Source organism: Eretmochelys imbricata, chromosome 1 (genome assembly GCF_965152235.1).
Source record: "Eretmochelys imbricata isolate rEreImb1 chromosome 1, rEreImb1.hap1, whole genome shotgun sequence".
Lineage (NCBI taxonomy): Eukaryota > Metazoa > Chordata > Testudines > Cheloniidae > Eretmochelys > Eretmochelys imbricata.
In genome coordinates this window covers 130,448,942-130,470,672 of record NC_135572.1, presented here as the reverse complement: position 1 = coordinate 130,470,672, position 21,731 = coordinate 130,448,942, and the positions used below count along the sequence as shown (strand labels likewise).

The following is a 21,731-nucleotide window of genomic DNA, read 5'->3' as shown; positions in this document are numbered from 1 at the left end:
CTGATGATTGATTTCTCACTATGGTGTCTTGGCTGTTCAGCATGGGTTGTTAAGTTGGACGTTAGTCTTTATGGAAAGGTCATTTCCTGAGTAATGAATGTAATACCTAAGCTTTAAAAAGGCTGCAAGAAGAGAATAAGAAACAAGGATGAGGGTGTTATTTGATTTCAATAATTAAAAGATCTCTAGATCTTATAGTGCCCATTAAAATATCTTGTACAATAAATTTTATTTTTAATAAGTAAAAATAGAAGTATAATTGTGGTCTTTACTGAATGTGCTATACTAATTTATTGTTCAGTTTTAGAAATTATTGTTCTTGTATTTCTGGGAAAATAAATGTTGCCTCTTTCTCTTTTCTACATTTTAAGGGGTGTGTGTGTGTGTGTGTTTTACAGTCCTGGGAAGTCAATACAGTATATTAAGAAAGATGACTTTTCTTTTGTTTTATTTTGTAATGCCTGTGATATTTGAAACTATGGCAAAATGCCTGCTTTTTTATATACGCTGTATAATTCTTGTCTTGCAGCAGGAGGTTTTACAGTATCTTGTACATTTAGAACAAAGAACTGAAACTGTAGGCTAATAGGGTGTGTGGAAGCATTTGTCCTTCAGATCAGGATGGGAAATATTTCACTTCAAGCCAGACGGGTTATTAAAGGACCCCACCTGCTAGACATCACAACAGAAGGACTCTTTGCATTTGAAGGTGTCCCTAGCTTCTACTTATCTTTTTCATAGCTTCAAGTCTGTTATACCTTGGCACAAATACAAAGGGTTATGTCTGTGAGCATGCAGGCTGTGTGTACCAGACAGGATGATTTTAAGATGAGGATGAAATTGACATACAGCAGTTCATATTTGAGCCGAAAAAAAGGAAAATAGGACACATTCCCCACATTTTAAAAAAATAGTACAGTGTATGCAAGCAGTGCAAGCGATGTTAAGTGAAACAATTTCTTCGCATTGTTCTATTCCTCACTTTAAACGCTACTTGATCACCACTTGGGGTCATGACAAAGCTTTCCAGGGGTGATGCAGAAAGCTTTTTCGCCTCATACTTAAGTCACATATGTCTTTGTTTTAGTTTGCTGCTGCTCTCTATCATTCACAGCAGGTGTTGATATTAGGCTGCCCAATGCCACTGCTGGAACTTGTGAAAAGGGATCAGTAAGGAAGCAGTCAAAAAGGGATTAACATGGAACTACAGGTCAATTTGTAGTTTCTTACTAATATTTAGCTTGGAGTCTATCATTCTGGGTGGTGATAAAGGAAAACAAAGAGCATAAAGCATTGAAGAGCTATTCACAGCTGGAATTTGGGCTTTCAGACAATCTTAACATTGATTTGATATGGATTTGGCTTATGAGGCCATAACATGAAGATAAAGAATAGGTTCCTCAAAAGTGACAAAATACTGGGTTATATCATTTGGGAAATGGCAAGAGAATGTTGTCATAATACTTTGTTTCTGGAATGATTTAAAAAGAATGAGACATGTAAACTTAGGAATTAAATGAATGCAAATTGCAAATTATATTAGTAACTGTGGCTTTTTGGTATGGGTGAGACTACAGTGATCTGGAGGCTGGACATGAACTACAATATTACCTCTGAGGAGGGGTTTACTGTTCCCAAAATGCATATATTGTAATTGTTCATAAATACTTTTATAAAGTGAATGTAATGCTCATGAAAACAGACAGACTAATAGACCTGAGAAGGGAAGTCCTCTATTTATCTGCAGGTCTGACACAGAATGAACAGTAGCAGTGAAAATTTCCGCAGATTGAGCCAAATCCTCCCCACATTTACACTGGGGTACATCCAGGATAATTGGAGCAAAGTCAATCGATTTACAGAGTATTCACATCTCTATAACAGACTCCTCTCTGGCCTGTTGCTCCGCCATTGTGTCTCTCTCTTGGGCCAGAGAGACCACTTCTAGAACCAAGACGCTTACTCTTTGTGTCTACGAAGGCCTGCAGTTCTCTGCTAAGACTCCCAATCAGAGTACCTGTTGTGGCAGTGGTTCTTGAAGTGTTAATTCAATTAACTGGAAACAGGACTGAAATCACCAACTCGATTCACATAAACATTGTTTTAGCTGTCAGACCTTATCAGCTTGTGCTCAGTACCAACCTAGAAGAGATTTCAATAAATCATCCAAGGGAAAGACTTTATATTCCTTTAGAAATCTACCGAATTACGTATACTCATTGGGACAGATCCTCAACTGCATCAGCACTTTACAAGGCTGAGCTGGGAGTAGAGGGCCACAAAGATGGCTTTACATGTCATTTATGCTATCTGATTCTGAGCCTGGCAAGAAGCCATTTCAGCCCCTGGTACAACTCAGAGAAATCTCATTGATCTGAAGGCCAAGAGGAATCACTGTACTCATCTAATCTGATCTTCTGCATAACATAGCCATAGAACTTCCCTGAATTAATTCCTGTTTGAACTAGAACATCTCTTTTAGAAAAAACATCTAATCTTGATAAAAATTGCTTGTGATTGATAATCCACCCTCGGCCTTCCACCATGGCCATTGGTAAATTATTCCAATGGTTTATTACCCTCACAGTTAAAAATGTGTGCCTTGTTTTCAGTCTGAATTTTTCTAGCTTCAACTTCTAGCCATTGGATCTTGTTATACCTTTGTCCACTAGTTAGAAGAACCCATTTTCAAATTATTGTTCCCCATGTATGGAGTTATAGACTGTGATCAAGTCAACCCTTAACCTTTCCTTTGATAAGCTAAATAGACTGAATTCCTGGAGTCTATCATGATAAGGCATGTTTTGCAATACTTTAATTATTCTTATGACTCTTCTCTGAAACCTCTCCAATCTATCAACATCCTTCTTAAATTGTGGACACTAGAACTGGGCACAGTATTCCAGTAGCAATTGCACTGGTGTCAGATAACCTCCCTTCTCTTACTTAAAATCCCCCAGTTTCTATGTCCAAGGATAGCATTAGCCATTTTGACTACAGCTTTGCTTTGCAAGCTCATGCTTAGCTGATAATTCGCCATGACCCCCAAGTCTTTTTCAAAGTCACTGCTTCTCTGGATAGATTTTCCCATTCTGTAAATATGATCTAAATTCTCTGTTCCTAGATATATAATATAGGTTTACATTTGACTGTATTAAAACACATAGTGTTTGCTTTCACCCAAGTGATCCAGATTGCTCTGTCCTCATCATTATTTACTAGTCTCCCAATCTTTGTGTTTATCTGCAAACTTTATTAGTGGTAAAACCCCTGCAGGCTTCCCCAATTGCAACCAGCTGCCAATACCCTAAGGTAAGTGGTCCCCAAACTTTTTACATGCCCCCCGCCGTAGTGTCTGCCCTCCCCCCAGCCACCCACACGCTCCCTGGGGCTGCGGCCAGGAGCAGGGGATACGGACAGGGGTAAGGGGGCAGAGGCTTGGACCCGGAGCACAGGGCCAGCAGCCAAGGCCCCAGGCATGGGACCGGCAGCTGGGGCCAGGAGCAGAGCCCCAGCTGCGGAGCCAGCAGCCAGGCCAGCAGATGGGACCACAGGCATGGAGCCAGAGCCAGGGTCAGGTGCAGAAGGGAATGGCACTTCCTTCCTGCCCCCTCGGGGGGAATGGCTCAGGCCCAAGCCTCTCCCCCACAACTTTCCTCAGCACCCGCGTGGTGGTGGGAGGGGTGTGCCCCACAAATTGGGGACCTCTGCCTAAGGGGGTCATTCTGGCAGCAACACTCCCAGCCACAGCTCCTTTGCCTTGGCCATGTCCCCAATTATAGTGCGTGGGAGGGGTTATTTCAGAGATATGTATGCCATCTGTACAACTACCTGAATCCCCAAGGAACTGTTTGACATGGCTTTATGGTTGCACTGCACCAATAAAATGGAGCAAAACAGACAGAATGGGTCTAAGTACCCAGTACATTCATTTAAAAAGTTTATGGAAGCAGAAAAATCCCAATCTGTTCCCCTTATAATATATTATTTTTACTTCTTGATTTCAGCTCCATTGGTATGTTAAAGAAAAACTTTTTCCATTCACACAAACATAACAGATCCAAAGAAATTGCAGCTGAAAACTTAGTTTATATAAAATTAGAAGCCTTATTTTAAGGCAGTTTTACTATAATGATGATTGAGATGTTTTTATATTTGTTGGGTTTTTTTTAAAAAAAGAGGTTGAGAAATGTGATACTGTGTGCAGTTGCAATTTGCATAGTATAACAAATCACAATGGGTCTTTATGTGCTCTTCCCGTTATCCTGGAATTATATGGGAGACTTTTTTATTTTTAATGAAGTCATGGTTTAGAGGGGGGGAAAACAGTAGTGAAAACAGGAACTGAATATTACAGTTTGGTTTCTTTCTGTGCCTTTAAATGAAAGGAGCTCTGTGTTTACTATTCTGAGCTTTAGACACTCCAACCATCTGTTTCATTAATAGGGATGGGAGAACCTTGCAAAGTTCCAGCCTCCATATCCTATCAAAAATTCCAACCCAGAGTATTCTAAACCCCATAAAGTGCCTTTTTAAAAGAGTCATAAAGCAAATTGGAAAAAAATCAAAATGCATTTTAAATATATACCAGATTCCTGAAAGTCCACTGTAAATTCCCATCTTTGAAACAAAAGCACAGTCATCTATGTTAAGGAGTATTTAGTGACATTTTACTTTATCCCTCTGAAATCTATAAACTAGCCCACACAGAAGGAACCGAGCTGGTTTATGCAGTTCCGTACAAACAGATAATCCCTTGCCTTGAATCTAAAAATGGCTTTGGGCAAATATTATGATCTGGTATTCAAAGCATGGAAGGATATATATCCTCATCAAGCGAAGACATATTTATTCATTCATTTTGTGCCATAGGGGGTTGCTGTTTTGCCTTTATGATTAGTTTTTAAATTAAGAAACCTTGCTCTTTAAGTTAATGAGGATCAGCAGAGAACTATTGAAACAAAAAAAAATCTTTATATGTTAAACATCAGATATTCGTTGATGGCAGTTTCATTCAGTCACCTTTCAGTACATTTAGAAAGAATTCAAAATCACAAAGATGAACCAGCTTTAATTTGATGCTGCTAGGAAAACTAAAATGTGTTTGGGCTCTGCATATTAATTACCTTGCTGTTTTAAAGGTTACAACAGTCACTTTTTCCCAGGGAGGTCATAGTTCTGATTTAATAAAGGCTTATGAATTACAGAATATTATAGAGCCTTTGCAATGGACTGCAGAAACAAAACCAGCAAGGTTTATTCTTTGCTTGACAAACCCAAAAAAGATAATAAAGGGGTGTGAAAAAAGAACTAGATCGGTGTTGAAAAAAATTGTTCTGGCATTTATGGATCAATAGATTCTTTCTTCAGTGTTAAATGGAACAGAAAAGAGAGTGCTACTTTAATAACTACCATGCCTGTCCTGACTAAAGTTTTCATAAGTAAGCCAACACAAAAGGATCTTTTTTAGCAATGACAATATGATTCATTTTGTAGTAAATTAGAGCAACTGTTTCAAGATGAATGCAAGTGCTTATAAAGCACTTGTTGGCATTAAGTACTAATTAGTAATTGCTAATAAAATATCAGAAAGTGATTTTGGTGAGAGTGCATTGCACTAAATTGTAGCTAATCTTGCTTTAGCATTATCAGCCTTTATGACATCCTAATTAAAATTATATAACCTAAATGTGGAGTTTTGTCCCTTTTTTGAAATGTATTCCTCTCAAGTATGTTATATGATGTTGCTTTTAAATCTTGACATAGATTTTCTGTACACAGTTGGGAATTTTACGATAGACCATGACATGGAAATACAAGTGCTACCGAGTTTAAACACGGCCATTTCTTGTCTAATTTCTTTTGTTGTTGTTTTTGTTATTATTCTAGCCATGTGTATTTAGAAGTATCTTCTGGACAATTAAGTAACAGCCAGAGCCACGACAAACATATCTGTGCTCCCTTGGCAAAGCAGTTCAAATGGGCCATGTTTGCAAAGCCCATGATTCAGTAGAATTACTTATCCTCCTCAGCTCTGCCATATCATATGACCAAGAGTTTTAGATCCACAGGGTGAGCCTAACGGGGAATGTGTCCAAAACTGGTGTTTATTTTTTTCCTAGGGGCCTCAAATTTTCTCCACAGAGCTCTCTATCAGCAGACAGCAACTCTTATCTCACACCAAGGGGGCTCTGGATCATAAGTGGTGAATGTTCATCATTTCAATCAGTCCCTGGGCGATGGGCCTCCAGTGGTTTGTGGTCCTCATTTGGCAGAATTGTCTGAACTGGCCCTGATTATTATCTTAGAAATGGCAATGTGTTACTCTTTTTTTCAACTCAGGACAGTTTTGAATTGATGTAAGTTAGTGTTAAATTAATGGTGTCCATTTGAAAATGTTCAGCTGTTCTAAAGCGTTCATTCTAGAATTCTGATTTCCAGTCACACGATAGGATAAGCTCTCTGCAATTTTTTTTAAAGCAATGAATGACTATCCATGGTAATATGGACATAGTGCATAGTTTTGAACCCAGATTGTTCCACTCAGCATGGGTTAGTGTGATGTTTTGAATAAGCTAATTGCAGAAATGCAAAACTAATCAGAGCCTTATTTTTTTAGTTCATGTTATTCTAAGTTTCAAGACAAGTAGCAAATATGACATGCTTTATTTCTAAAATCTAATAACTATGGTATAGGGTGTGAAAAAAAATAGCAAAACAACTTTTCATAAAATCTCCAAGGAAGGATTTGGAATGGAATTTGTTCAGATGAAGTCTGGATGCTCAGGGTTGAATGACTGAGGATTGACCTGCTATCTTTCTTGTAAATATCCTTTGTAGAATTGAATTGAGTGTAATTTTTGTTAGGGTTTTCAATTTTGTTTTACTTATTTTTCATTTATTTTAACTGTTGCCACATACTTGTCTCTGTACTGTACAATGATTATAAATTGCAGAACTGCTCAGTACTGGACTATTCTGGGCAATGCCAAAAGGAATCCAAAGGAATGTGCAAGGGATCATTGTCCTCAGTGAAAGAACTGATGTCCTAATTCTTCCTGTGTGTTGTGGATGCACAGTACAATAAGAACATTTGGATGTGGGGTTTTTTATGTTACTCACAAAGATTTATCAAATTTGTGAAACCTTCAACCTGCATTGCTTGTTGGATATTGGGTTATTCTGAAAAAAAGATATTTTTATTTTTTTCTGCCATCACACATGGCATCTACAGCAGGGGGAAAATGTTCTGTGGTTTTAACGTTTGCACTGAAGACATTTAGTTAGTACTATGACCTTTTATAAATATAAATTGAAGGAGAAAAGAAGGGAATATGTGTTGTGAATATGTGAATATCCCATTGCTAATTCTGTGGCTGGTGAACTAAAATTGTCTCTTTTGCCTTTTAGGTTTTCTAAGTACTGGAGACCAAGCTGCAAAAGGCAATTATGGATTACTTGACCAAATCCAAGCTTTACGATGGATTGAAGAAAATATTGGATCCTTTGGAGGAGACCCAAAAAGAGTTACTATTTTTGGATCTGGAGCAGGAGCATCCTGTGTTAGTCTGCTAACACTATCTCATTATTCAGAAGGTAACGATCCTCTTGGTAAAATAAAGGTAAAAAGGGATCCTTTAAAACAAGGCATTTTAGGCTGGAGACTCAAATAGGACCCTTCAGTGTTCCCACCAGGAAGAAAAACAAAACAAAACAAAACAAAACAAAACAATCAAGCAAACAGAAAAACTTAAGGGGAAGATTCACTGGTGTTCTCCAACTGCTTTGCTATGGCACACAGCAGCATTAAATCCGGGTCTGTGGTTGCACCAGGTGAATCTCGCCAAGTATTTTCAAATCGTTTCAGAAAAATGCAAATATATTCTAATTTATCAGAATAGTCAATGATAACAGGAAAATATATGTAAGCAGGTAATGAAAAATTATGTCAGTGCAGAAGGATCCTGGAAATCAAGCCTATTAAACTGATTTTAGCTGAGCACATTTTTTTTTCAAATTATATGATGCCTGGATTCTGTGAAAGGGAAAAAAGAGTGCATAATTTTCCTTTGACCTTTAAACTAGTGAAGAACATATTTATGTGAGTCATTTAAATGCACAAGAGTATATGATTGTTTGTATCTGGCACTCCTTAAAAGATTAAAAATGTTAAAGAACTACCACTACGCTAAAACTGGGGTATTTTTGTTGACGGTGTAGGGTTACTCTGAAAAATATATTCTGTCCTTGAAATGCTAACCTAAAACTTTCATGTTTTACATGTATGACCATCAAGAACCAGGGAGATTTTAACTAGAAGCTTATTCAAAGCTACAGTGAAAAGGAAGAAATTAGTTAAATTTAAATTAAATTAAATTTAAAAAGTTAAATCAGTGGAAATAGAACTGAAATACAGGAATCTGCATCTTTTCAGTATCATACAATCAAAGTATTCTTTGCTTAGTAAAAGCAGCTTTCTTATATGTAATTTCATTTGCATTTAAACAATTTGCACCTGCAGGTTTGTTCCAAAAGGCAATCATACAGAGTGGAACAGCCCTGTCCAGCTGGGCAGTGAACTACCAGCCTGCCAAATACACTCGGATATTGGCAGATAAAGTGGGCTGCGACATGCTGGATACCACTGACTTAGTTGAATGCCTTCGGAATAAGAACTACAAAGAACTCATTCAGCAGACCATCACTCCAGCCACGTACCACATTGCCTTTGGGCCTGTGATTGATGGGGATGTGATTCCAGATGACCCTCAGATTCTAATGGAGCAGGGAGAGTTCCTTAACTATGACATAATGCTAGGTGTGAACCAAGGGGAAGGCTTAAAATTTGTGGATGGCATTGTGGACAATGAAGATGGGGTTTCCCCAAATGACTTTGACTTTTCCGTCTCCAATTTTGTGGACAATCTATATGGCTATCCAGAAGGGAAGGATACACTCCGGGAGACCATTAAATTCATGTACACCGACTGGGCAGATAAGGAAAACCCTGAAACACGAAGGAAGACCCTGGTAGCTTTGTTTACTGACCACCAGTGGGTTGCCCCAGCTGTTGCTACAGCTGACCTGCATGCCCAGTATGGCTCTCCAACATATTTCTATGCATTTTATCACCACTGCCAAAGTGAAATGAAACCAAGCTGGGCTGATTCAGCGCATGGTGATGAAGTTCCTTATGTATTTGGCATTCCCATGATTGGTCCCACTGAATTGTTCAACTGCAACTTCTCCAAAAATGACGTCATGCTCAGTGCAGTAGTTATGACATACTGGACAAATTTCGCCAAAACTGGGTATGTTTTGCATCTTATAGCCTTTTTCATTCATATGATTGTTCTGAAATACTGAAGTATTCCATTGTAATGGTCCCAAATGATGCATCTTACAATAGAGTTACAGCACTAATTGGAATCACTAATGCAGAATACTGCTGTAAAAAGGGCTTATTTATATTAAATATATTTTTAAACTAATATTTGCTCTATTAAACTAATTGTACATGAAGAATGATGTACTTTCTATTAAAATGGGGGCAATTAGTATAAAGGTAAATGTCCTTAAGTCAAAAGAGCTCAGCAACATGCTGTAGATCAGAGGAATTGTCTTTTTTACTGCAAGAAGAAATTATGATGTAGATCATACTTATTCACTAAGAAATTCTCTGTTTTTTTCATAAAGGGAAGGGAACTTATTGGAGAAGTGGGTCAGGAAGATGTCCATTGGGAAGATTTTTTCTTTGGGAGTCAGAAATGGAATAAAAGTTAATTTACTGGAATCTAGTCATCAAGAAAAGTCTCACACAAATCTGTTTAGTGGGGGGGGGGTGAAGGGCTTTAAAAAAGGCTGGTTACTAGAACATAAAAAGGCATCAATGTTATGCAGATATTACATTTGTAAACACTGAAGAAAGGACCTTCAAAGCAACTTAATTTAAGAGGCTATCAATAAATCCTGTGCACTAAGCCTTCTCCCGGTAGCATTCTTTTAAAGAATATTTCAGTATTTTAGTTAAAAAACAAAGGCTCTTTTTGTTAACTTTGAGTCTTTGGTACTAAATTAAAATATAGCTACTTGTGGCGCTCTAAATGTTTCCAAAGAACATTCAGGATTGGTTTCCCGAAACTACAATTCTACTGCAGTGCAGTGCACGGTCTGCAGCAATATAGGAAAGGCTCAGAGATCTCTAGTGTTCTAACACTCAGTGGCTTAGCAGCTCTGGCGGTCTTTAATGAATCCAAATGACATGCTGGGGAAAGCAATTTTTGCAGTCTTAACAAAAATGTGGAGCATGAACTGAGTCAAAAATAAAATGCTGCATTCAGGTCGCTTTGCTGGCTAAGACAAGACAAAACCTTTTGTTGCAGTGTTCACTAGACAGATGTTTTTGCATGTGTGGACTGTGCAGAACTGTGGTGACAGTGAATAGGTGATAAAATATTTAAGGTGTAGCTGGCAACAAGAAATCACTGGCACTAGGATGGGTGGGCTGCTAAGGGGAAAACTGACTTAACTGACTGTGTAATCTATATGATGGTGTGCTATACTGAACGCTGCATGGCATGAACTTGTGACAGGGCTCAGAAGCAGATTTTTTCAATGATTAGATCTTTATTAGTGTGGATAAAACAGCCCACATACATATAGGGATTCAGACCCTTAGAAAAATACCTCAGAAGAATTATTATGTAGGATGTCAAGACCTGTCTGTGTGGTTATTATTTATAATTATTTTATTATTATTTCCATAGAATGCAAACAAATCAGACTTTTGTGGTTATTTAAGCCTTACAAGAGCTCCTCACTGCTCCATCTGTCACCATTACTCATAATTTCAAGGCAGTTGCTACGCACTGCTGCTGGAGAGCTGATTTTAGCAGAATATGCATACCATTGTCCAGTCCTCCGGCTGTGGACTTACATTTATATTGTACCTCCTAAAGACTGCACCAATGCTTCGGAAGGGTTATTAATCATTTCCAAAGCACCCAACTGGTAATATGCTTAGTAAATGAAGACTAAAATACAAGATCTATTCCATTGTGGATTCGCTCCTTTACAAGCAGTCTGAAAAATGGATTATAAGTACAGCCCTGTAGCTATACAGTTCCAGGTGTCCTGCAGAAGGGAAACTTCTTTGTTTTGTTTTAACAGAAACCCTAATGTTACTCCATAGAATCCACCTTTTAGAACAAGAAATTTCCTTGTGGATAAATGGAATCTTAAGCTCTATGACTATATTTGTTCTGTACCTCCAACACATCCAACTGAAATAAAAAGGAGAATTTCCTCTGGCAGGGAAAAATAGGATCTTGTAGGCTATAGAACCTCAAACTGAGATTATATAGGGACTTATTTTAGGTAACTAGTCTCCTATCCACCCTCCCACATACAATTTGGATTCCAGGTATACAATCAGGCCTAATACATCAGAAGCACCTGACATGTTTCAGGTTTTTGTTTTTCAGTCATTGTTTTCCTGCTTTATCCTGATATTATTTGGCTGCTTTGTTTTTGTGCCCACAGCAACAGATATTGAAAATGTATTCTCTGTGAGACTATAACACTGCGGGTTTCTCTATAGCTGAACATTAAACATTAAAACTGCAGCCTGTTTAAAAAAAAAAACAAACAAACTTCTGACACTCCTCCAGTCCTGGATGACTCTCACACTGAGGCAGTATCTAGGAACTTACTGTACAATTACTGCTCAGTTAGTGCAGCGCTCTGAAGGGCTGTGCTGAGCTTCTAATTGACACACACCACCTGCTGATAAAAAACACACACACTGTTTAATGGGTCTACTGCCAAGGCTAGGTTTGGAGGGCAGGTCAATCCTGTAAAATCACTAGGTGTCAAAGACACAATGAAAGGCACTGTACTTTTATTGTATTTTACTTTGAAGTCAGTAACTGAAGCTAGAAAACAAAAAGTGACAAATAAAGTGACTGTTTAGTGTTGAATGGCTCATGCTTGAAATGAACACTTGGAAATTGCAGTTTTCTGATGGTCCATTTCCCTTTCAGTGCTAAGACTATAGTTTTTAGCCTTCATTCATCATCATCTTGGCTTCTGAATCTACTCACCAAAGCTATCTCTTACTGAAGACATTCCTTTAAAAATGGGGGTGGGGGGAATGCATTGTGGAATATATGCAAGAAGCTTTGTTTGGGGATCACAATTAAATATTATGTTAAATAACTTACACAGTATAAACGATATATAATCAAACAGTTTGCATGAGATTTTCTTTAAGATCTCCTTTTATGGCTTCATCCTGCTGTCCTTGTACAATCAGAATTCCCATTAACTTTAGTGGGAATTTTACATGTTAAAGGAATCAGTCATATAATTCAGGCTTTATCACATCCTCCCACTGTAAGAACAGTGGGAGTGGGATAGAAGGCAAAGGAATTGTTGTAAGATGATCCTGTCATAGACTACACTTTTATTTCCCCTCTATGGTCCACCATAAAGCACTTATTCTCATGCTTCTGGCTCCTCAGACATCAGCTCTCTGAGTGGAGACATGCATCTCCCTCCCTCCTGACTGGGTACTTCCAGGCTACTCAGTTCCCTCACTACACTGTGAATTCCCCAGTAAGTCAAACTGCTTAAGCAGATCTGCTTTGCCTTCTCTTCAGAGCCTATACACACTGCAATTGACCATAGTTAAGTTACTGCACACCTCTTTCTAAGCAAGCACTTTTATTCTTAGATTAAAAGCATTATAGAAAAAAACATGAAAAGAAATACAGCAACCTACCCACATGCTAATAAGCATACCAGAGATCACTCCAACTCCAACAAAGACTGTGGTCAGTGAACAGTCTTCAATCCCCCTGCCCCACACAGGGGTTTTTCTGTGGTTACAATTTCATAACACGTTTTGCTCAGAACAAGAACACTAATGAAAAGTTTAGTGCCTCCTTTAGACAGCCTGGGTCTTTGATTTGGGAATAGGTAATTCATAGACAATGGATTTCTCCTTAGGGTATAGCTTCAAAAGTTTGGATCCAGTAGAGGAAATTTGCATTCCTTTTCTCCCAAGTATTTCTTATGAAACCCACTCAATCAAAAAATCATTATTTTCTGGCCCATTGTTTAAAACAGTCATTTGAAACTCATTACTCTTCCCAGGGTTCACATTAGTCATCTCTCCTCTTAAAGAAGTTGCATACAGTCCCACAATAATACATCAGCATTTGACTTTATAATACAATGAACTCACAAGATACATAAACTTAGTTCAATAATGACAGGTTTCAGAGTAACAGCCGTGTTAGTCTGTATTCGCAAAAAGAAAAGGAGTCCTTGTGGCACCTTAGAGACTAACCAATTTATTTGAGCATGAGCTTTCGTGAGCTACAGCTCACTTCATCAGATGCATACCGTGGAAACTGCAGCAGACTTTAGTTCAATAAGGTTTGCCCAGGATATTGCAGAAAATGACCACATAGGTCACAGAAGCTTCCTGAGTTTTCTTTGAATGCTCCACTTCAGGGAAGGGTTGGCAGTGCCAAAGAAGAGGCACGGATGAAGCTGAGTTGATATTTTAGTTTAGGTGCCATGCTGAAAAAGAAATCATTTTGGTTTGAACTGAAACTATTTTTTTTTTAATTGCTGAAATGAGAAAAAAATGCATTTCAGGCTGAACAAAATATTTTGTCCAATCCAAAACAAAATATGCATTGGTTTCTGTTTCCTTTAGGTTATTGTTAGCTGGTTTTTACTTTTTAAAATTAGCGAAATTTATTAACAAAACACTGTTTCAAAATGAAAAGTTGAAGTGTTTAATTTTAGAATGGTCAAAACAAAAACTTTTAATTTCAAAATGGTTGAAATTTACCATTTTGCCATTTTCAGGTTTTTTTTTCCCTTCAGACAAAACTATTTGCTGAATTCAACCCAGATTTGTGAATAGTTTCAGTGTCCCTCCAAAATGCATTTTTAATGAACAAGGTCAGCTCCCAGACTACTGCACTGGGCAGCACAGCATGGGGAGGAGGTGACCAGCCCTCTGTGGAGAAAGAAGTGGTTCGGGACTATTTAGGAAAGCTGGACGTGCACAAGTCCATGGGGCCGGATGGGTTGCATCCGAGAGTGCTAAAGGAGTTAGCGGATGTGATTGCAGAGCCATTGTCATTATCTTTCAAAACTCATGGTGATCCGGGGAAGTTCCGAACGATGGGAAAAAGGCTAATGTAGTGCCCATCTTTAAAAAAGGGAAGAAGGAGGATCCTGGGAACTACAGGCCAATCAGCCTCACCTCAGTCCCTGGAAAAATCATGGAGCATGTCCTCAAGGAATCAATTCTGAAGCACTTAGACGAGAGAAAAGTGATCAGGAACAGTCAGCATGGATTCACCAAGGGCAAGTCATGCCTGACTAATCTAATTGCCTTCTATGATGAGATAACTGGTTCTGTGGATGAAGGGAAAGCAGTGGATGTGGTGTTCCTTGACTTTAGCAAAGCTTTTGACACTGTCTCCCACAGTATTCTTGCCAGCAAGTTAAAGAAGTATGGGCTGGATGAATGCACTATAAGGTGGGTAGAAAATTGGCTAGATTGTCAGGCTCAACGGGTAGTGATCAATGGCTCCATGTCTAGTTGGCAGCCAATATCAAGCAGAATGCCCCAAGGGTCGGTCCTGGGGCCGGTTTTGTTCAATATCTTCATAAATGATCTGGAGGATGGTGTGGATTGCACCCTCAGCAAATTTGCAGATGACACTAAACTGAGAGGAATGGTAGATACGCTGGAGGGTAGGCATGGGATACAGAGGGACCTAGAAAAATTGGAGGATTGGGCCAAAAGAAATCTGATGAGGTTCAACAAGGACAAGTGCAGAGTCCTGCACTTAGGACGGAAGAATCCAATGCACCGCTACAGACTAGGGACCGAATGGCTAGGCAGCAGTTCTGCAGAGAAGGACCTAGGGGTGACAGTGGACGAGAAGCTGGATATCAGTCAATAGTGTGCCCTTGTTTCCAAGAAGGCCAATGGCATTTTGGGCTGTATAAGTAGGGACATTGCCAACAGATCGAGGGACGTGATCATTCCCCTCTATTCGACATTGGTGAGGCCTCATCTGGAGTACTGTGTCCAGTTTTGGGCCCCACACTACAAGAAGGATGTGGAAAAATTGGAGAGAGTCCAGCGGAGGGCAACAAAAATGATTAGGGGACTGGAACACATGACTTATGAGGAGAGGCTGAGGGAACTGGGATTGTTTAGTCTACAGAAGAGAAGAATGAGGGGACTAGTGTAGACCAGGATTATGAGAGCTATTTAGGGATTGCTGTGAACAAGAGCAGTCAGAGAGAACTGGCCAGATCTGGGGAACCATGTAGAAGGCTCTTGAAGAGGTGAAGGGGAAGAACCAGCTCAATCACTGCAAACCAAGTCTGAAAACTAGAGGGTTGATTCTGGAGGTTCCCATGAGAATGCACAGAGCTTGCAGGCACAGGGACCTCAGGAGTGGAACACTACAGGGAGCCTTCTTGCATAAGATATCAGTTGAGGGCTTCAGGAAAACGATTGCAAGCAGGACTGGGAATTGCCAGAGGTTACGGTCCTGAAATAGGGGAAGAGGAACAGGGGAATGAAGTGTTTTTTTGGCAGTCAAGTGAGGGACCTGGAGATGGTGACACTGAAGTGGGGATGGAGGACTGCTCTATTTTAACGTGTTGTACTTTGAGGGGGTTGAGAATTGTCTTACTTTGAGGGATTTTCTGAATGTTGAAATTGTACTAAGAAGTTGTGTGGGAAACCAGGGCTTGAGTTCGTTTTTGAGAGGGACATCATTCCTTTCCTGGGCAAAGGGAACTACTCCTCTTGCCTCTGGGAAGGCCTCAGCTGGAGTATCGTGTCCAGTTTAGGACACTAATATATAAAACTTAAGTAGAGAAACTGGAAAGGATCCAAAGGTGAGCGACAAAGATGATCAAAGGGATGGAATGGAAGCTATACAAGCAAAGGCTGAAGGGACTGATTATGTTTAGTTTAGAAAAGAGGTGATTAAGAGGGGACATGATAGAGGTCTTCAGATACTTGAAAGGCTGCCACAAAAAAGATGGAGAAAAGTTGTTCTCTTTTGCTACAGAGGGCAGGACAAGAGGTTATGAGTTCAAACTACAGCATAGCAGATTTAGATTAAATCTCAGGAAAAACTTTCTAACTGTAAGAAGAGTAAGACAATAGAAAAGACTGCCTTGGTAGCGCCTTTGTTGGAGGTTTTCAAAAGGTGGCTGGATCTTTTGCTTACCCTCTAATATTTCATTTCTCTTTGTTTGAAGATATTGGTTGATTCCAGGTCTGTGGTATTGAAATAAAGTACAATCACTATTGCTTTGGTTTCATAAACAGACACAATAGCTGTCACAATATATTATGAAGAGGTTGCACAGGAAAAATCTGAAGTGTGAAGAGTAAACTCTTTCACACACACATACTTGCAGCAAAACTCATTGTTGAGAGGAAGTACACTCTCAAGGGTGTCTTTTGCTTTTCTATTAACAAAGAGAGTGCAGTATTTTTGCAGCGCATGTGCAACTGCTACAGTGGCACTGAACTTCAGTTGCAGAAATGCATTTTGTCATCCAGCAAAGTCACAAAGTGCCACAAAAGAATGAAACATTTTTAGAATATAAAAGTGCCCATCATAAGTTTATTATGCCAACAGTTACTATATTCATGAAAACTGCTAGATAAAGGTTACAATTTGAGCAGCATGATGTAGAGCTCAGTGAGAAATGGGGCTCCCTGCGGAGTTCTCATTCTATTGGTGTTAATACCCAGAGACATTTAGTAGTGTTTCATTGTGAAGCCTTCCATTATCTTAACTGGCTGCCAGAGCTTCAACTTGTGCGCATGTGTTATTATTTTGCTCCTGAATCAGCCATCACATCATTGCAAGGACATTTATTTTATGACACTTGAGTAGGGTGACCAGACAGCAAATGTGAAAATTCGGGACGGGGGTGGGGGATTATAGGAGCCTATATAAGAAAAAGACCCAAAAATTGGGTCTGTCCCTATAAAATCAGGACATCTGGTCACCCTACACTTGAGAAGCAAGCTGCATGTAGGCACTTTAAAGAGCTGTGCATCAAGAACTGTAGGTTGAGCATCACTGAGCTACCATATATAACTGGGGCATAAAGGCATGAATCACAGCTCACAAAGAAGGAAAGTGGAAGAGAGTGGTGGATGAATTCTCTGTGATTTCCCTCTCTGGAAAGGTTCACAGTTTGAGTCAGTGACTCCATGAAAATGACTAGACGATACAAGAGAGACTATTCTCAGATACTGACCTGAAGGTACTTTGGTGGCAGAGATTCACTTGGAGAACATTTTAGGTGTAGAAAGAATTTAGAGTGAAAACACTTAAAAATAAGCATCATTAGTAGAGAGCAAACACTGATCAATAATTGTATTCTAGCAATTGTATGAAATGAAGAATGGTGTCTAGGCTAAAGCACATGATTGGGAACCTGGAATTCCCAGCTTTGTCACAGACTTTGTATGGTAACTTTGAGCAAGTCACTTGGCCTGCCCGTGCTTCTCTTTCCCCAGCTGAGACACTGGGGATACTAATAATAACTTACCATTAACTCAGAGGGATGTTGTAAACCATAATTAATTGAAGTGTTCTGAGAGCTTGGCTGGAGAAAGTATAGAAATGCATAAAAGCATTGTTCTTCTTTTATTACATTATTATGTGCATTATTCACAAAGCATTCCAGTAGTTTTCTTTGTTTCATAAAGACATGGATGAGCTTCCAGAATTTCTATAGGCCAAAAGGTCAAATGAAAGGCTAAAATTACAAAACCAGAAGTGGAGGGACAGTGCCAAGTGAAAGGTCCAAAGTCAAGTGAATGGCTAATTGCCAGGTGAAGCCAACTATGCAGATCTATGAGCTATGCCCATTTGTGATATTGTGTCCCCCATCCAAACCTACGGAATAGCTTCACAAAGGTTATTTCAGACTATTTTATGATATGGGCAAGAATATACTCATATCAACAGATCTTCCATCCCCAACCCCCAGTCCTTCACACTGGCATATGAGGATTTCCTATAGAGAGAGGCAATACTCCCCTACACACTCCCCAACCCTTTTCGTTCGGAGTTGGAGGATAGTATAGGAGTTTTCCCCTTACTGAACACACAATCCAGCTCTTCGTGGAGGGTGAAGGGGTGTGGGAAGGAATGGTTAGTGAAATCTAAAAACATGCCAGCTTAGCTCATTTACACAATGATAATATTACCTCAGATATGACACTATGAGGTAAAGTTATCATTGGTGACATTTTGGAATTTTATGGGTAAAATCGTGGCCCATGTAAATTCAATGACAAAATTTCCATTAACTTCAAAGCAGTCAGGATTTCACTTTATTGTCACATAAAAAGAATGTGTCTTCATTTACATACATAGAGGGTGGGATGGAGTGGAAGAAGAATCGTAAACGTATCCAGCCCATGATCCTGATCGTGTGTTTCATGAGATGTACTGAGTGCTCTCATGTCCCTTGGGTTTAGTTCTTTGAGCACAACTAACTTGCCTTGTTGGCTTAATTTATATACTTTCTGCACCTACACTGCAGAACAAGGCCCAGGGTTTTTAGGGCTATGAATTGGAACAGTGTGTGCTTAACAAAGAGATAGAAAATATGACACTAATTTCCTGCTATAGCTGTTCCAGGCTTTAGAGTGTCTAATGGGGAAAAATGACATGTGCTTTTATAATCTGTGTAAGTTTATCCAGGTTTTAGAATTCTTGTCTTGTGTCCAAAAGTACTGTAGTAGATATATTGCATCAAGCCAATGCCTACTTATCTGGATTTGCCAAATCCTCCTCTCTATTCTTTGAGAACAAAAGGAATACTTTATTTCCTTTTCAAATACATGTTAGAATTCCTCAGAGTGGCAGCACATTGAAATCTCTTGCAGTATTGCTTGGAAAGGGAAAGCTCTACCTTAGCTTCAGACAAGGAGTAACAATATGGGATCAAATTATGGCTCGTAGATATTATTTAAAAGAATAAAATCTAAAAAATTCTGGAATACTCAATATATATCTTCAGCAGATGGCAGGGATGTGGTACAGAATAATATGCAAAAAAAACCCCAAACAAACAAACAAACAAAAACTAGATTAAGAATATTTTTTTTTAATTGTATTTTACTTCATTGAATTCAAGGGTAAATTCCCCCTGGTAAGCAGGTGAATAGAAGCATCTTTAGATTATTAAAGCTAAATGCCAGTGTAGATCTAGCACTAAGGAATAACACTTTTTAAACAACAAAAGAACCTTGGAAACATATAATCATCTCATGGGCATTTTAAAAAAGAAAACAAAAAAGCTTTTAAAACTGTAATATTGGATGAGGGAATTCCTGGAACATAGATAAGAGCACATTAGAAGAAAAGGAAAAAGATTAGATTGATTTTTGAAAAAGAAAAACTAATGCATATGGGAAAGGAGAGAAGAAATGTCAGTATAATGCATAGAAGATACTTTATATACTTTAGTATGATATATTATAAAGCACAGACAATATTCTTTGCCCTCTGAAGGCTGAAACCCCCCCAAAATGGAATATCTAACTAGCTGTTAAACTTAGGTGTAACGTTCATGTTTCAAAAGAAGGAACATGCATGTTATTCCTAAAGGGTTTGTGCCGTTAAAAGTCAATCTTTAAAAACCACACAGTGCTACCGGATGCCCTGAAGCTAAAGTCAAATCTTGAGACATCCTGAGCACCTACAACTCCCACTGCTGAAAGTGCTCAGTACCTCTCAAAAATTCATCTTTAGTGCCTAATCCTTGAAGCCAATGCCAAAACTTCAGCTGATTTCAGAGGGAGTAAGATCAGGTCCTATTTTCTATTCTCTATATAGAGAACTACTGTAATACCTCATATTTCATGTATATTAAATGTTTTTGTTTTTAATGGCACTTCTGCAGGGTTACAGTTAGCTAACTGTCTTCAGTTTCTGTTAATTATTGTCGAATAAAACAGAGTTAATTTCTTGGTTGACTGTAATATTGCTTTGTTTTTACCATTGTAGAGATCCAAACCAGCCTGTTCCACAGGACACAAAGTTCATCCATACAAAACCCAACCGTTTTGAAGAAGTGGCCTGGTCTAAGTATAACCCTAAAGACCAGCTCTATCTGCACATTGGTCTGAAACCCCGAGTTCGGGATCACTATCGAGCAACAAAAGTCGCCTTCTGGTTGGAACTTGTACCACACTTGCACAACTTAAATGAAATATTTCAGTATGTTTCCACAACAACTAAGGTGCCGCCTCCTGATATGACCTCATTTCCTTATGTCACAAGACGTTCTCCTGGAAAGTTGTGGCCAGCGACCAAACGCCCAGCAATGACACCAGCCAACAATCCTAAACATTCAAAGGACACCCACAAAACAGCCCCAGAGGATACAACTGTCCTGATAGAAAACAAACGAGATTACTCCACAGAACTGAGTGTCACCATTGCAGTTGGGGCATCCTTGTTATTCCTCAACATTTTAGCTTTTGCTGCATTGTATTACAAGAAAGACAAGCGACGTCACGAGACACACAGGCGCCCCAGCCCTCAGAGGAACACAACCAATGATATAGCGCACATACAAAATGAAGAGATTATGTCATTGCAGATGAAACAGCTAGAGCATGACCACGAGTGTGAATCGCTGCAGGCACATGATACCCTGAGACTAACCTGCCCACCTGACTACACTCTTACTTTGAGGAGGTCCCCAGATGACATTCCACTAATGACACCCAACACCATAACCATGATTCCAAATACATTAACAGGAATGCAACCTTTGCATACTTTCAACACCTTCAGTGGAGGACAAAACAGTACTAATTTACCCCATGGACATTCCACTACTAGGGTATAGCTCTGCCATTTCCCCCTCTTACCCCACAAGCCACTTGGAAGAAAAAGAAGAAGTAGAGAAAAGAGCATTCACCATTGAACAACTTGTTAAAAACAATGACAAAAAGTAAACGTGAAGGGCAGTCGTTATTTTCTTACTGATCCTGCCCATAGAAACTCTCTGATATTAAAGATCAGCTTCAAACCCTGTGAAATGTGAAACATGTACATTGCTGTTATGATACTGCTTTAAGATCTCAGCCGCTTTGATTGAAAGTTGATGCCAGAAGAAATCACTTGAAAGGATGTTTTGAGAGTAACAAACAAGCAGAATCTTCTGGAACACAGAGCCAGTGACTGTACAGTTTTTTTAATATATGAAATTAAAAAAAAACACCAGTTCTTTATGTGCCATACCATGAAGGGCCCTTGTTAAAACAAAGACATCACCGTGGGCTTTTATCCAGCATAAGAAGCTGTAACCAGAAGGGGGAAATAGGATTTTATTATTAAAAAAAAAGAGGACTATGCAGTAAAATACGTATAGTTCTGTGCAAAGAGATGACTTGCCGGCCTGAACTATATTTAAAGAAACTTTGTAAAAAGTGTATATAGCTGTGAGTTTAAAAAAAATAAGCTTTTATTGACGTTTTCAGTTTGAAAAGAACTTTTAGAAATTGTGCTTTCAGTTGTGACCTATGTGTATATACATTAGTCATATCACCTCTGTTTCCTCCAGACCAAAAGGAGGATTTTCTTCTTAATTACTAGTGGTGAAAAAAGACATGAGGTTTTTCTAACATGTTT

General features: G+C 38.9%; 1 protein-coding gene across 2 annotated transcripts in view; it reads left to right on the top strand.

The window, feature by feature from the left end:
• NLGN4X (neuroligin 4 X-linked) overlaps nt 1-20,946 on the top strand; it is a 161,104-nt gene extending 140,158 nt beyond the window's left edge. For both annotated transcript variants that reach the window (XM_077807154.1, XM_077807152.1), the window contains 3 exons: nt 7,411-7,596; nt 8,522-9,311; nt 20,097-20,946. In XM_077807154.1, the coding sequence (XP_077663280.1) occupies nt 7,411-7,596; nt 8,522-9,311; nt 20,097-20,946 (1,826 nt within the window). The remainder of the gene's footprint in view (nt 1-7,410; nt 7,597-8,521; nt 9,312-20,096) is intronic.
• Nucleotides 20,947-21,731: the final 785 nt, after the last annotated feature.